General features: G+C 43.7%; 1 protein-coding gene across 2 annotated transcripts in view; it reads right to left on the bottom strand.

The window, feature by feature from the left end:
- KIAA1147 (KIAA1147 ortholog) overlaps window positions 1-16,582 on the bottom strand; it is a 47,199-nt gene that overhangs the window by 14,926 nt on the left and 15,691 nt on the right. For both annotated transcript variants that reach the window (XM_018046853.1, XM_018046852.1), the window contains exons 2-3: window positions 9,964-10,063; window positions 8,651-8,809 (exon numbers count right to left, since the gene is read on the bottom strand). In XM_018046853.1, the coding sequence (XP_017902342.1) occupies window positions 8,651-8,809; window positions 9,964-10,063 (259 nt within the window). The remainder of the gene's footprint in view (window positions 1-8,650; window positions 8,810-9,963; window positions 10,064-16,582) is intronic.

The following is a 16,582-nucleotide window of genomic DNA, read 5'->3' as shown; positions in this document are numbered from 1 at the left end:
CTGCCCACGAGACACGACAGCATGAAAGAGAGAGCAACCGGCAGAGTCTGAGCTACTGATCCGAGCCGTGGTTCTGGGCCACATCAAGGATTCTCCTCGAGAACCAGAGACACTGGGTTGCTGTGTAGGCCCACAGCCCCTCCACTAATACGGCATAAGCTGTCCGGCCACACCGACACTCACTGCGACTAACCCTGCTTTCCCCCAGCACACCGGGCCATCACGCGCCCAGTGTAAGCATCAGGGATGCCTCTGCACAGCAGTGACACTTCTTCACTCCTGACACTCATGACCGGTCTGAACCACTCTGTCTTCTGGCCTTGCAAGTACAGAAAAACAGGCATTCCCGCTTATCGCTGGTGCAGTACTATCTTTCTGAAAGCCACTTGACATTTGTGTAAAACTGCAGACCCTGGATGTGCCCTCCAACCCAATGGTTCCATTTCCAGGATCAAGGCCTAAAGATCTGTATGTGGATATGAACAACCATTTATTCATAAGGATATTCATGTTCATGGGGGTGAAAAATAAGAACCTAAAAGCCCCAAAACAGTGGAACAGAGACTTCCCTGGTGGTCCAAGGGTTAAGACTTTACCTTCCAGTGCGGAGGGTGTGGGCTCGAGCCCTGGTCGGGGAATTCAGATCCCACATGACTCCCCGAAAACCAAAACATAAAAGAGAATATTCAATAAAGTGACAAATTCAATAAAGACTATAAAAATGGTCCACATCAAAAAAAAATCTTAAAAATAGAACAGTGAAATACATCTAGACATTGAAATGCTGATGTGCTGTGCTCTGCTGCTTCAGTCGTGTCCAGCTCTTCGTGACCCCATGGACTGTAGCCCACCAGGCTCCTCTGCCCATGGGATTCTCCAGGCAAGAATATTGGAGTGGGTTGCCATTTCCTTCTCCAGGGGATCTTCCCCAAATGCTTGGAAACCACCAGAATGATGATAAGGACTATTATTCATGATACATTAAAAGCTTAAATATCTTTCAGTTAGAAAATTTAGACACTGAGTGACCTCAATGTTCTTTTTTTAAAAATTAATGTGTATGTACATATTTACACATGGGAAAAAGACCAGGAGGGTATGAATGTTAACAGCAGATAGGTCTGGCTGGTGCGATCATGTTCGTTTTTAACCCGTTAGCCTTTGCCCGTTTTTCAGTTTTCTGTAATAACTCTATGTTAATTTTCTATTTAGTCTTTAAAAATTTTTCAATATGGAAATTTTCAAACATACACAAAAAGTAGAAAGAAGAGAATAATAGACCCCATTATCCACCACTTAGTTTCAACAACAGTCAATATTTGATCAATATGGTTGTTACAGCTATACTTTATCCTCCCCAATGCCCATCACTCTTTTTCCTGAAATGTTTTAAAGCAGATCCCTTTTAACATTTTACCCGTAAACACATCAGTATGCATCTCTAACTAATAAAATCTTTGTAAAAAATAATGTAACTACCATGCCATTATCTCACCCAACAAAATAACAATGCCTTTAACACAAACTAATACGCAGTCCACTTTCAAATTATATCAACCGTCCCCTAACTGTTATTTTATAGTTGGTAGATCCTGTCATGATCTAAGCAAGATCAAAAATGTGGTTATGTGTTTAAGTCCCTTTTATAACATGCCCTCTTCATTTTTCCAACTAATCCTTTACAATTATAAAATAGTTCTCCAGTATCTTCTGATTAATAAAAAAGAATCATAGAAAAGACTAGGGAGATAGAGAAGTCAAGAGTTATAGATGAAACGCTAACAAAAAAAGGTTAAGATATAAAAATAAGTATAAAACATAGATTGAGTATTTTAGAAAATCAAGTCTAGTTAATTTTTCTAGAAGTCACGGCCACAATCATGTAATATCCCTGGCTACACCTGGGCTTTTATCACCATGCTTTCTCTTCTCCTCATACGCTCTCATGCAAGTCTCTCTCTCGGGTTACCTCAGCTCTCTTTAATCATCAAGCTGGAAAACCTTTCTAGTCATGATTCAAAATCTATAAGCCATACAAAAGTATTGAATTCAGTGAAGAAAAAAAGAAAATGAAGAAAAATTTGCGCAACAAACAAAAAGGAATGTTAAAAGACAAATGACAGCAGCTTCCCTGGTGGCTCAGGGATAAAGAATCCGCCTGTCAATGCAGGAGACATGGGCTTGATCCCTGATCTGGGAAGGTCCTACATACCATGGAGCACCAAAGCCCATGCGCCGCAAACACAGAGCCCGTGCTCCGGAGCCCAGGAGCTGCGCTGCTGGAGCCACCCGCCCTGTGAGCCTGTTCTTTGCAACAAGAGAAGGCACTGCAGTGAGAAGCCTGCACACCCAGCCGGACAGCAACCCCCACTCTCAGCAACTAGAGGAAAGCCCAGGCAGCCGCAAAGACCTAGCGCAGCCTGAATAAGTTTATATCACAAAGAATAAAGTCTCCATCCTGTACAAAGAACTAGAAATTAATAAGAAAAGACTCATGACCAAAAAATAATGTAGCAAAGGCTAGAACAGTTCACGGAAAAGGAAATGTAAATGGCTCAAGCACATAAAAGGGGCTTGTCCTCACTCCTAAGACAAATGTAAATTTATAATATGTTAATGGACTTCCCTGGTGGCTCAGACAGCAAGGAATCTGCCTGCAAAGCAAGAGATGTGGGTTTGATCCCTGGTCCGGGAAGATCCCCTGGAGAAGGGAATGGCAACCCACTCAAAGTACTCTTGCCTAGGAAATCCCATGGACAGAGAGGAGCCTGGTGGGCTACAGTCCATGGGGTCACAAAAGAGTCAAACATGACTTAGAGAACAGCAACAACTGTGCTTTATGCATCGGAATGCCCAAAATCCAAAAGCTGTATTTTAGTGTGGGCAATGCTGTGAGCAAACAGTATTCTCCTGTATTACTGCTGGGCATGCGAAATGGTACAATCTCTGTGTAAAGCAATTTGAAAGTATCTATTAAAATTAGAAATGCATATGCCTTTTGAATCACAGTTTCATTTCTAGAAACTTAATGTACACATACACTTCTCGTGTGTGAAGTGATACTGGCTCATAGGTATCCGGTGCAGCAGCACCACAGCAAAAGACTGCAAACAACCAAATGTCTATCAGTAAGAGACCTGAGCGCCGAGGAATCGATGCTTTTGAACTGTGGTGTTGGAGAAGACTCTTGAGAGTCCCTTGGACTGCAAGGAGATCCAACCAGTCAATCCTAAAGGAGATCAGTCCTGAATATTCATTGGAAGGACTGATGCCGAAGCTCCAGTACTCTGGCCACCTGATGCGAAGAACTAACTCGTTGGAAAAGACCCTGATGCTGGAAAGATTGAAGGCAGGTGGAGAAGGGGTCAACAGAGGATGAGATGGTTGGATGACATCACTGACTCGATGGACACGAGTTTGAGTAGGCTCTGGAGTTGGTGATGGACAGGGAACGCCTGGCGTGCTGCAGTCCATGGGGTGGCAAAGAGTCTGACATGACTGACTGACCTACTGAACTGAACTGAACAGACCTGATAAAGCAAGCATGGTTCTTTTGTGACACAACTGTGGGAAACAGTGAAGAAGGTCTCTGTGTATGAATATGAAAAGATCTCCCAGATATACTGTTGAATGAACAAGGCAAGGTGCAGATAACGTGTATAATATGCTATCTTTTGTATGAAAGGGGGAAAATAAGAATGTACATTTGTATTTGTATAGGCACAAACACAGGCTTAGGAAAAACGCATGGGAGATGAGCAGTGATGACCGGGATTACTGGATGATGTGGGAACTCGGTGAACACTGCTTTTTAATGCCAGTAGTTGATACTGCCACTCTCTTCTTCCCTTAGTAATAGAACCTTTCAAATTGTAGCCAGTCACATGACCAGCCAGTTAAATACCCCATTTCCTAGACTGTCTTGCTGCTAGGTGGGGCTAGTAACTAAAGCCTGGCCAGTGAAATGTGGGCAGAAGTTATGTGTTCAATTTCTAGGATTTCTGCCTTGTTCCCCCTCCGGCAGCCTGGGACACGACCTGCTAACGGTGAATCAGTTTTTACCATGTGGGTGAGGACAATATTCTAGGAGATGGCAGGATACAAAACAGAAAGACTCGGGTCTCGAAATGACCCAGTGGAACAAAGCCTACAACACCGGACTACTTCCCTCTCTCTGGGATTATCATGCTAGAAAAGTTGTACTTCTGTCTCCAGACCTGTCACTGTATTTTGGGTCTCTTTTTTACAGAAACTTAGCCTGGACTCGAGCTAAAGTAGAAAGTGATATTTAGATATGAGTTTCCATGATCAACAATCGTGCACTGGCTTAGCAGCTGGCAAGGGAAAATGGTAAGAAAATAAACATTGCAGACTGACAAGCTGGTAATCCTTGTTATTACTGCAGCAAAAAAACTTTGCTAGAACGTCAATAACTTATAAGACAAGCCATGTGTCATCTGAACTTGTGCCTTTACGGCAAACAGTGGGAAACAGAGCACTGCCGGCTCCTTGATGTTTTTAATGAGCTACTACAAGAGTTAAGATGAAAATAAGCAAGAACTGGTCAGTGTGCAAGCAGAAATAAATATAGCATAAGCGTGTACATTCTGAGTTCCACAATATGAATTAGTTGAGACTCAAAACATTTGGGACCCAATGGGACTGGAAAAACCAATTTCTCTGGACCCAAAAAGCAGGAGGTAAGAATTTCTCTCAAAGCCTCCAAGAAATTCTCCAGTTAAGTATTCTCCGCCAGACATGACCATCAGTTCATTTATCAAGATCAGATTTAGGCTACAGTCTCAAGACCGTTGCCATTAAAATGAGGCAAAGATGGGCTGGCCACAAGCAAAGACCAGCAACTACTCCACAGTCTACTGACTTAAAAGCTCAGACCCAGAAGAGATGTTTGGCAGTGGATATTTTTACCTAGAACTGACTGGAAGCAAACAGACCAGAAGCCTGCTGAGTTCTGAGGGGTCTGGACTGCCGCATGCTTGGCCTTGTATAAGCCCAGGATTTTTCTGGTCCCTTAAGGAAATCACTAGACTTCCAGACCTACACCCACAGGAAACATGTTCTTAAGCTATGCAGCTTTCTCCAAAGTTCTCCAAAGCTTGATTTAAAAGCAGTTACAGTGGGAAACAGATAAAGAATCCCCTAGAAGGCAAAGAGGGGAGCCAAGGAGGAAGATGGACAAGGGGATTCTAGTGAGCAGAACCAAGGTGTAGCCAGGAGCTCCTGCTCTGTGACTACAGGGCGTCTTTGCCATCCCTGCTGGGCAGAATTCCATTATCGTTATGAACTAAGGACTGCTCGTATTTCTCATTCTTATGTTCAAGCAGGAGTCTGTATCATGGCTCCTACTCTATCTTCTATGTTGCATTTGGGAGGTGGGGAGTGGAGGACTGTTCTTTCACAGCTTTTAGGAATAAGAGGAACCATGGCCTGAGTGCCTCATATCACACAGAAACCTTAGATTTTAGATGCCAACATTAACTGGATGAGACTCTGATGTCTCGGGATGGAAGGAATATGCTCTGTGTGTGGGAAGAAGGGTACACACAGATACTGGGGTTGCCAGGGGGGCAAACTGAAGCAGAGGCTGCTAAAATTTCCCCTAAAACCCTTCTTCTTCCTATACAGAAAAGGACCCCCCAGTTTTAACCGGTCACAAGGCCACCCAATTAGAGACGACCCTCCCCGGTGTCCTTCGCTGTCAGCTGTGTCTCTGTGATTGCAGATTTGACCTGCGTTATGAGAAGTTATATGTGGAACTTCTGGCTTTTCCCTCCTACCTGTGGGCTGCAATGCAGACCTCGAGGTGGTGAGCAGCTCTGAACAGGTGAGAAGGACACCTGAGAACACAAAACCTCTCCTAGGATCTGGCAGAACAATCAGAGAAGCAGTGTGGGCCCCGAGAGATTGTGGGAACAGCAGGCTGCCCACCCTGACCACCTGCCTACTTCCAGACCATTCCATGCAGAAGAATCTTCTGTCTTATTGGAACCAGTGTATTTCAGGGCCTCTGTTACCACCATTTAGCCAGGACTCTAACATAATACCTCCTTATAATTTTGGGCTTTTGAACCATGAGAATGTATTGCCTCCTTGGGAAATTGATTTTTCAAAAGGAGTAATAAATTTTTAAAAGTGTTAAGATCCCAATAAAAATGTTCTTTTCCTCACGATTACTTCTGAGACACAAAACTGAGGAAATATTTCAAATACAGAAACATATATATCACAGCTCCAAAATGCAGAGGAGCAGTTAAAAAAAATGAGAAACATGCCAACTGCTCAACCACAGGGAATAATGGCGTAGATTAATGGGACAGCTCTAACATTAGACAGCAATTAAAATAATCATCAGGGACTTCCCTGGTGGCCCAGTCGTTATGAATCTGCCTGCCAATTCAGGGGACACGGGTTCGATCCCTGCTCCAGGAAGATCCCACATGCCGTGGAGCAACTAAGCCCGTGTATCACAACTACAGAGCCTGCGCGCCACAGCTTCTGAGCCCGCAAGCCACAACTACTAAAGCCCTCACACCCGAGAGCCTGTGCTCCTCGACAAGAGAGGCCGCCGCGATGAGAAGCCCGTGCACCACCATCAGAGCAGCCCCTGCTCGCTGCAACCGGAGAAAGCCCACGCGCAGCAAAGGAGACCCAGTGCAGCCAAAGGTGAATAAATAATTTTTTTAAACCATCAAAATGAAAAATATGTAAGACAAGGGCAAGAAAACCTGAGCATAACTGGTGTTGCTGAAGAAGAAGGAAAAATGCAGAGGAAAAGTTGAGTATTTCATGGTAGAAGAAAAAGTTCCTGAAATTGAAAGTCATGTCTCTAGATCAAAAAGCAAGAACTATTCCAGGGGGAAAAAAAAAAAACTGTTCAGAAACAGTTCAGATAAAGAATCTATAGGGACCTAGACAAAAGAGACTTTTTTGAAGCAACCAATATCAGGAGACAGCAAAGCAATAGTTACAGCATCCTGAGAAGAAAAAAGAAAAGATATAAGAATCCTAAACCCAGCGGAGTAAAGGGGAAAGACCAACACCATCAAGCATGCAAGATTTCAGAGAAGACACCACCCATGATCCTTTTATGACAAAAAAAAAAGTGCTTGATGGCAAAACCCAACCAACCAGGAAACGTATCAGGAGCTCAGCAAGTCACAGTTAAGCCCTGGATGTGGTTGTAAACATATAAATGAGACTTAAGCGTCATGGGAATTATGATTACAGAACCAAATGTGATAAACCTCACACTATATAAAGTCAAGAAAGACAGTAGGGGAGGAGCTCTGGGGAAAAGTATAAGATAAATGACTGTCTACACCTCGAACAACCTAAAAGCACCAATGACCCCTGCACAGAGCTTTGTACACTTTATTGTATATATACCATTTCTCGATAAGAATAATACAGTAGCTTCATGTTTTTCAGAGTCTTTTGTCTTAACTTTTATTGTATATATGCCATTTCTCGATAAGAATAATACTGTAGCTTCATGTTTTTCAGAGTCTTTTGTCTTAACTTGGGAGAACTATTCCAAGAAATAATACATCTTACTGTGAAAAAAAATATTCACTTAAAGTTTGACAATTGCTTCAGTTTCACTTACTCTTTTCCTCTGATATATACAAATACATTAAACCAATCCTGCTTTTGGAAAATTATGTGTTTTAGAATGACATTCACTGAATATTGACAATGGATATCTCGTCTTACTGAGTGCTAAGATTTGGGAGAATTTTTAAAATTCATTTGTACTTTTAACTAATTTTTATGTAATAAATATTTTCCCCACAAACTACATTTCATATGCTTTCAAAGATGATCAAGAAAGACAGTTATGTCAAAAATTAAAATAATGATATATTTTAAAAGGATAGGATGTAAAAGTATGTATAGTGTACGATGCCAAGTATATAAATAATTTTTTAAAGTCACACACACACACACACACGCATACCAGAAAAGAGGCAAATGTGCTAACATTTTAACAATGCTTCAGGGATTAGTGATTTCTCCACCAAAAATCTGAAATAAAATTAGGTTACTCACATGATGGGAAAAAATACGAAATATTAACAGTTTTGCAGCTTCTGTTAAAAATTCCCTTCCTATTAATCCTCTCCCATGATAACGATTACTCTAAATAGTAAATGAGGAGGTCTTAAAAGAGTTGAGGGTGGGCGTTGGAAGGGAGGTTTAAGAGAGAGGAGACATATGTATACCTATGGCTGATTCATGCTGATATATGGCAAAAACTAACACAATATTGCAAACAATTATCTTTCGATTAAAAATAAATTTTTAAAAAAGTTGAAAGTCTCTTTGCCTGGGGCAAAGAGGTCATAACTGTGGTTGAAGGGAAGCAAAGATCACTGTACCTGTCAACAAATTAAACAAAACTGATGATAGTGTTAAACTGAAAGCAAAATCGACCCCAGCTCTCAATCGAGTATGAAGGATCAGTACACAGGACGCAGGCTGAAACACAAGGACCACCGCCGGAGGCGTGAAACGTGGCCACGGAAGTTCCCGGAGAGGCACCTACTGCTCTGATTGACGCACGACCTTTAACCCTGAGGGCTCATCACCATCACCCGCCGCCTCCCACCCCTGTCTGTGGGCCACGCACCGAACTTGGTTCTCCAGGAAGTGCATGTGCCGGTACAGCAGGGTGTAGGATGGAGACAGGATGCCCACAGACTTCATTCGGGCGCCACGCTCCAGCTCGCTTTCCACCGGCATGTTGGCGAAGCAGGCCAGGCCGAAGAAGGGCCCCTTCCGGAAATAGCTAAAAGAGACCCAATATGTAGCATAGCTCTAAATCGGAAATTTTGTTTTTTTCCCTTGAGAGGCATGCTAAGACGCTTCAGTCATGTCCAACTCTTTGCGACCTCATGGACTGTAGCCTGCCAGGCTCCTCTGTCCATGGGGATTCTCCAGGCAAGGATACTGGAGTGGGTTGCCATGCCCTCCTCCAGGGGATGGTCCAGACCCAGGGATGGAACCCGCATCTCTTATGTCTCTTGCATAGACAGGCAGGTGGCCTTGCCACTAGGACCACCTGGGAATCCCTTGAGAGGCATCCCAAATAGAAGATGTAACTGTGTCCAGGGCTCCACATGAGAAAGTTCAGCCTGAGAAAAATCTTTTTTAAAATCTCAGGGGGACAATGAGCTCAAGCCATTCAACTTTACAGATGGGACAATCAAGGCTCAAAAAAACACTGGAACTCACTAAGGGTCGTCCCACTGGAGTCAGGACTTGCTCTCCACAAAGACTGCTGTTCAGCTGCCCTTGACCCCAGATCAACTGCCTGTGACCCTGACCCTTCTTTCCTGCATAACAGCTGACCTGATGTGTGCCCTCTGTTTTATTAGCATAAACCGGGTTGATCCTCTCCTCGCTTCCTGAGTCTGTGATGTTTTTAATAGAACATTTGACCGGAGCTGTCATTTGATTTCCTTCCCCTTTCTCACACTTGTGCCTGTCATGGTTTCAGCCCAATGAGAAGATGAAAGCTACTCCGTCACCCTTAGGTTCTAGTTGCTCCTCACAAGAATCTTAACCACACAGGACTACAAACTGGCCTTACTCAGAGCTGAAATTTCAAGTTTTAGCACATACATGTCTTGAGTTAACCCAAATGGAACCAAAAGTCTACTCCATTATTAAAGCCAAACCTCAAATGAGGATCAATCATTTCTTAGAAAAGGCAAGAACCTCTATGGCAGGAGTTCTTAACGTTTTGGGGTCATGAGAACCTAACAAAAGCTTGGGAGCTTCTTGTTACAAACCTGATATAAAAACACAAACCGGTACATATATTTTCAGGACATTTACACACACTTCCTGGAGAAGCCCTGATGACAGCTCTTATTCTCTGGGGAAAGCAGAGGAGGAGTCGAAACGGTGCAGGGCAGACTGGCAATCAGCGCTACTTACATGAAATCAGACTGAATTTTATGGGATCCGCTGGCCATAGACTTGAACTCCACACCTTCAAGGTCAATATCTTGGGGTAAGCACCATTCCACCATGTTTCCTGCGGGGAAGGGAAGATACAAGTTTAAAACAGACAAAATCATTTGAAGGGCTTAGTGCAGGGCCGAGCCCATATGGCTTCCAAGTAAATGAACTGCTGACTCAGCCACCAAACTGCAGGCTCATCCCTCCACCGGCCACAGGCTGGCAGAGTGCCTGAGTCATCCTGCAGGCCAGGAGATGGGCACTGAAGGCACCTCTGGTCTCTGCCTTTGAATGAACACAGTTCTTCCTAGCAAGGCTGCTGGCTTTGCTTCTGCCATTCTGCCTGGCCACCTCCCAATCTCCTTTCTTTTGTAGCCTCACTTCCAGGTGGATATTTTGACCCTCTACCTCCATACTCTCTCCTTAACCCCTCAGGATCCTGCTTCCATCTTGCTTTTCTATAGCCACTAATGATTTTGACAAACTTCCAAACTCTTTTTTAAATTTATTTTTTAAATGTATTTATTTGGCCACGCCAGGTTTTAATTGCGGCATGCAGGATCTTTAGTTGCAGCATAAGGGATCTAGTTGCCCAGCCGGGGGTAAAACCTGAGCCTCCCTGCACTGGGAGTGCACAGTCTTATCTGTTGAACCACCGGGAAGTCCCCCAAACTCTTTTCAATTCAAATCTTCATTGGTTTCATTGTGGCATTTGATAATTCCTCAGTAACCTCTCCCATTTTCCCCTTGACTCTCATGATGGAACACTATCTTGGTTCTTTTCCTTCTTCTCTGGCCAGTATAGCTCTGCTGCCTTCCCTAACTCTCCTCCCTCCTCAAATGAGGCTCTTCTCCAAGGTCCAGACACCAGTTCTTTGCTTCCAGAATTCAAGGGCTCCTTCACTCATCCCTAATTACTGAGTTTCTACTGAGCCAGACATTGGAGCTATAAGTCAAATAAGACATAGTCCCTGAACTCAAACAGATTAGATTCCAGGGCCAGATAAAGACATAATATGGAGATTGGAACACAGCTCTGTAAGTGTTATGTTAAATTCCATGACAGAGTATAATATGGGATTTTAGAATGTAGCAATGACAAGCCTCCATCAGATTGAGAGAATCAGAGAATTTCACAAGACCAGTGTTTCCTAGAGGCTTGAGAGGACACTACAGAATATTCCCTGCTGTTTTCTTGCATATTCAAATTTTTTCCAAATAAAAATACTAAGATAACTTATAAAGATTTCACTTTAGAACGAACTGCTCATCAACATGGCAAACCCTAATTTCCCAGGCAACAGAAATACCATTAATAATCCCTGACAACAATACTTTTCAGATAACTGTTCAGGGCATCAGAGGTCCACCTGTATACAACCCACCCTGAACAGGGCGGGCATCACAGGGACTCAGCCTATCCTGTATTCACAGTCTGCGGTTCTTTCAAGTAGTTTATTTTCAAGAGAGGAATCATAAACCCCAATGATGAGCTAAAACAAAAAGCGTGGGAAAAGGAGTTATGATTTCACACAACAGAAAGTCTAGACCAATGTAGTTGTCAGGGTTAAAGACAAGAAAAAGCATGCTGGGGTAAACATGGGGAGAAAGGTAAAGTTCCCAGCGTCAAGGCCCCCCGACATGCCTTAGCGTCCATGTCTACTGTCTCTTTAGTCCAGTGGCTTCTACCCTGTGTCATGCCTCAGGAAACCCAGGAAACTTACAAACGAGCTGAGACCCACTCCAAATCTACAGGATCTACTCCAGATCTATGATCTGTGCCACGTGGCTGCCTCCGATGAGCCTCCTGTGTACAGGGTCCCAACTCTTTTTTAAAATAATATTTATGTATTTATTTGGCTGCACCAGGTCTTAGTTGCAGCATACAGGATCTTCGATCTTGGATCTGGCATGCAGGCCCTCTAGTTGCAGCCTGAGGGATCTAGTCGGGATCGAACCTGAAACCCCTGCATTGGGAGCACAGAGTGTTGGCCACTGGCCCACCAGGAAGTCCCCAGGGTCCTGCCCTTCATGATGGCAACAGATGTCCAGCTGAGGAGAGGGACAGCCTGCAATGACCCTCTGGCAGACCCTGTCCTCTCACTCATCTGCTTCTTCTAGTATCTGCTGCCTTGTTCCGTGCCCCCATGCCACTCCATACGAGGGTTCAACTCTCCCTAACTTAATTCCCTTCCTTTAATCCAGCATGTCCATGAGCACTCAATGACTTGTTAAAACATTAATGCACCTAAACGTTGTGCTGAAGGATAAGTTCAGAAAAGTGCACAGATCGGACCTATGCGGCACAGTGAGTTTTCCCAGCATGAACATACCTGGGTGAGCAGAATCCAGACCAAGAAGCAGGACATTATCAGCACAGCAGAAACCCATCCAAGTCGCTAACCCTCTCTCAAGGCTAACTATTATCCTGACTTCTAACACCACAAATGAGCTTTGCTGTTCTTGAAATTTACATGAATGCAATCAGCATTTGCATTTAGAGAGCTGACTGGCTCAGATTATGAACTCGTTATTGCAAAATTCAGACTTAAACTGAAGAAAGTAGGGAAAACCACTAGACCACTCAGGTATGACCTAAATCAAATCCCTTATGATTATACAATGGAAGTGAGAAATAGATTTAAGGGACTAGATCTGATAGACAGCATACCTGATAAACTATGGATGGAGGTTCGTGACATTGTACGGGAGACAGGGATCAACACCATCCTCATGGAAAAGAAATGCAAAAAAGCAAAATGGCTGTCTGGGGAGGCCTTACAAATAGCTGTGAAAAGAAGAGAAGCAAAAAGCAAAGGAGAAAAGGAAAGATATTCCCATTTGAACAGCTCCAAAGAATAGCAAGGAGAGGTAGGAAAGCCTTCCTCAGTGATCAATGCAAAGAAATAGAGGAAAACAACAGAATGAGAAAGACTAGAGAGCTCTTCGGGAAAATTAGAAATACCAAGGGAACACTTCATGCAAAGATGGGCACAATAAAGGACAGAAATGGTATGGACCTAACAGAAGCAGAAGATATTAAGAAGAGATGGCAAGAATACACAGAAGAACTATACAAAAAAAGATCTTCATGACCCAGATAATCACAATGGTGTGATCACTCACCTAGAGCCAGACATCTTGGAATGTGAAGTCAAGTGGGCCTTAGGAAGCATCACTACGAACAAAGCTAGTGGAGGTGACGGAATTCCAGTTATTTCAAATCCTAAAAAATGATGCTGTGAAAGTGTTGCACTCAATATGCCAGCAAATTTGGAAAACTCAGCAGTGGCCACAGGACTGGAAAAGGTCAGTTTTCATTCCAATCCCAAAGAAAGGCAATGCCAAAGAATGCTCAAACTACCGCACAATTGCACTCATCTCACATGCTAGTCAAGTAATGCTCAAAATTCTCCAAGCCAGGCTTCAAGCAATATGTGAACTGTGAACTTCCAGATGTTCAAGCTGGTTTTTGAAAAGGCAGAGGAACCAGAGATCAAATTGCCAACAACTGCTGGATCATTGAAAAAGCAACAGAGTTCCAGAAAAACATCTACTTCTGCTTTATTGACTATGCCAAAGCCTTTGACTGTACGTATCACAATAAACTGTGGAAAATTCTGAAAGAGATGGGAATACCAGACCACGTGACCTGCCTCTTGAGAAACCTATATGCAGGTCAGGAAGCAACAGTTAGAACTGGACATGGAACAACAGACTAGTTCCAAATCAGGAAAGGAGTACATCAAGGCTGTATATTGTCACCCTGCTTATTTAACTTCTATGCAGAGTACATCATGAGAAACGCTGGGCTGGAAGAAGCACAAGCTGGAATCAAGATTGCCGGGAGAAATAGCAATAACCTCAGATATGCAGATGACTCCACCCTTTTGGCAGAAAGTGAAGAGGAACTAAAAAGCCTCTTGATGAAAGTGAAAGAGGAGAGTGAAAAAGTTGGCTTAAAGCTCAACATTCAGAAAACGAAGATCATGGCATCCGGTCCCATCACTTCATGGGAAATAGATGGGCAAACAGTGGAAACAGTGTCAGACTTTATTTTGGGGGGCTCCAAAATCACTGCAGATGGTGACTGCAGCCATGAAATTAAAAGACGCTTACTCCTTGGAAGGAAAGTTATGACCAACCTAGATAGCATCTTCAAAAGCAGAGACATTACTTTGCCAACAAAGGTCCATCTAGTCAAGGCTACGGATTTTCCAGTGGGCATGTATGGATGTGAAAGTTGGACTGTGAAGAAAGCTGAGTGCTGAAGAATTGATGCTTTTGAACTGTGGCGCTGGAGAAGACTCTTGCAAGTCCCTTGGACTGCAAGGAGATCCAACCAGTCCATCCTAAAGGAGACCAGTCCTGGATGTTCATTGGAAGGACTGATTCTGAGGCTGAAACTCCAATAGTTTGGCCACCTCATGCAAAGAGCTGACTCATTGGAAAAGACCCTGATGGTGGGAGGGATTGGGGGCAGGAGGAGAAGGGGACGACAGAGGATAAGATGGCTGGATGACATTACCAACTTGATGCACGAGTTTGGGTGAACTCCGGGAGATGGTGATGGACAGGGAGGCCTGGCATGCTGCAAGTCATGGTGTCGCAAAGAGCCGGACACGACTGAGCGACTGAACTGAACTGAATCATCATTTGTATTTGTGTCTTTTTTTTTTTTTGCTCCATATTTTTTGCAAGATTCATCCATGGCGATGCATATAGCAATTATTTGTTCATTTATTATTTCCATCCTATGCTAGTGACACAACTTATGCATCTACTTAACTGTGGACGCACACACAGCTTATTTCTTATTTGAAGCCATTAGAAACAGCACTGGTGTAAACAATTCCATACTTGTCATCTGGTGACTCCATATGCAGTAGCTTTGTAACGCATGACCCAGCTGGGCTAATACACATTTCTCAGAATTCCCTTCTTTGTACGTTTCCAGTTGAGACAGGGAAGGGGAAGTGAAGTGGTAGCCGTATTATGTTTGTGTGGGAAGGTCAGTGAGGGAGCTTCAGGTAAGCTGATACCTGTTGTGCTTATCTTGTAGGCTCATCACACTTTGGTGGGGGCAGGGGGCACGAGGTCTGCTGCTGATGGATCCACTTTCCCTAGATCCTCTTTCAGCTTCTGATTCACACCGCAGGTGTGCGCTTAGTTCCACAGTGAAGGGCATCGGCATCACCAGGTCAGGACACCACGTCATTAGAACTGGAGGCAATGACAGACTGACTTGTCATTCCCACCCATTCTCGTGAGTTCCAGCTTATTCTTTTAAAATTTCTTCTAACTGCATTACTCAAGAGACCTCAATCAGATATAAAGACAGCAGCCTTATGCAGACTATCTACCCAGCTCCCACAAATGCACAAGATCAAGCCTCTGCAGTAAATCCCTGTATTCATCTCCAGTGGTTCTCTTTCTTTAACTAAACCTTGATTTTGACTGACACAATGTGCACACCTTTCTATTGACAAAATCCCTGGAAGTGGAAGTCTTGTAAAAATGTTTGCATTGCTGCAAACTAAGAAACAACTTCAATAATTCCCAAAGCAGTGTTTCCCAAAGCTTAGGGCTTCAGCTATATATATAAAGGGATTTTTCAGGTTAAACAAAAACAGACACATTCTTTTACTGCAGAAATTCTCAGAGCCTTTAATGTTATTCTGCATTATGAATATCTATGATACCATGCTTAAAGTTCCAAAATTATTCTGATAAACCTATTTTTAAGTAGCATCTTAAGGGTTCAATCTTATAGAAGGCTTTTTTTTTTTTAAGAAATACTAGTATATAAGGGGCTGCAAGTTGACCCTTAATACATATCACTATCTTTCTTATAGGGGATAGAACTTATTCTTAGCATGGCATGAGGTGAGGTGAGGTGAGGTGAAGTCGCTCAGTCGTGTCCAACTCTTTGCGACCCCGTGGACTGTAACCCTACTAGGCTTCTCCGTCCATGGGATTCTCCAGGCAAGAATACTGGAGTGGATTGCCATTTCATTCTCCAGGGGATCTTCCCGACCCAGGGATCGAACCCGGGTCTCACGCATTGGAGGCAGAGGCTTTAACCTCTGAGCCACCAGGGAAGCCCTTCAGCATGGCATATGGTCTTCCAAATGATGACTATGTTTCTCTGTACCTTCTTGTAAATAGGTATGGCTACACAAGTAAAATTCTGGCTAATGGGATCTGGACAGAAATTAGGTGAGTCTTTCTAAAGCATGCCTTAAAAGGAAGGCGTACGCTGCCCCCTTCTTCCATCCTACTGCCTGGCATGTGGATGTAGAGATAAGCCATTTCGCATCACTCAGGTGAGGGCATCCGCCCACATATCACGGAAGGGAGGTCAGAGCGACAGCCAGCGTGAGTCTAGGTCCCTGGATGACCCCACGGAGCTGAGCCGGCACTCCAGCCCTGGACCGCCGATCTCCTGTTAAGTGAAAGCTGAACTTTTTTCTTGATTAAGTCTCTGTTAATTTGGGTCTCTGGTATCCATCTTTCCTGGTGGCTCGGTGGTAAAGAATCTGCCTGCCAATGCAGGAGGCCTGGGTTCGATCCCTGGGTTGGGAGATCCCCTGGA

The sequence above is a fragment of the Capra hircus genome, chromosome 4, assembly GCF_001704415.2.
Source record: "Capra hircus breed San Clemente chromosome 4, ASM170441v1, whole genome shotgun sequence".
Lineage (NCBI taxonomy): Eukaryota > Metazoa > Chordata > Mammalia > Artiodactyla > Bovidae > Capra > Capra hircus.
This window is presented reverse-complemented; position numbering and strand designations above follow the sequence as displayed.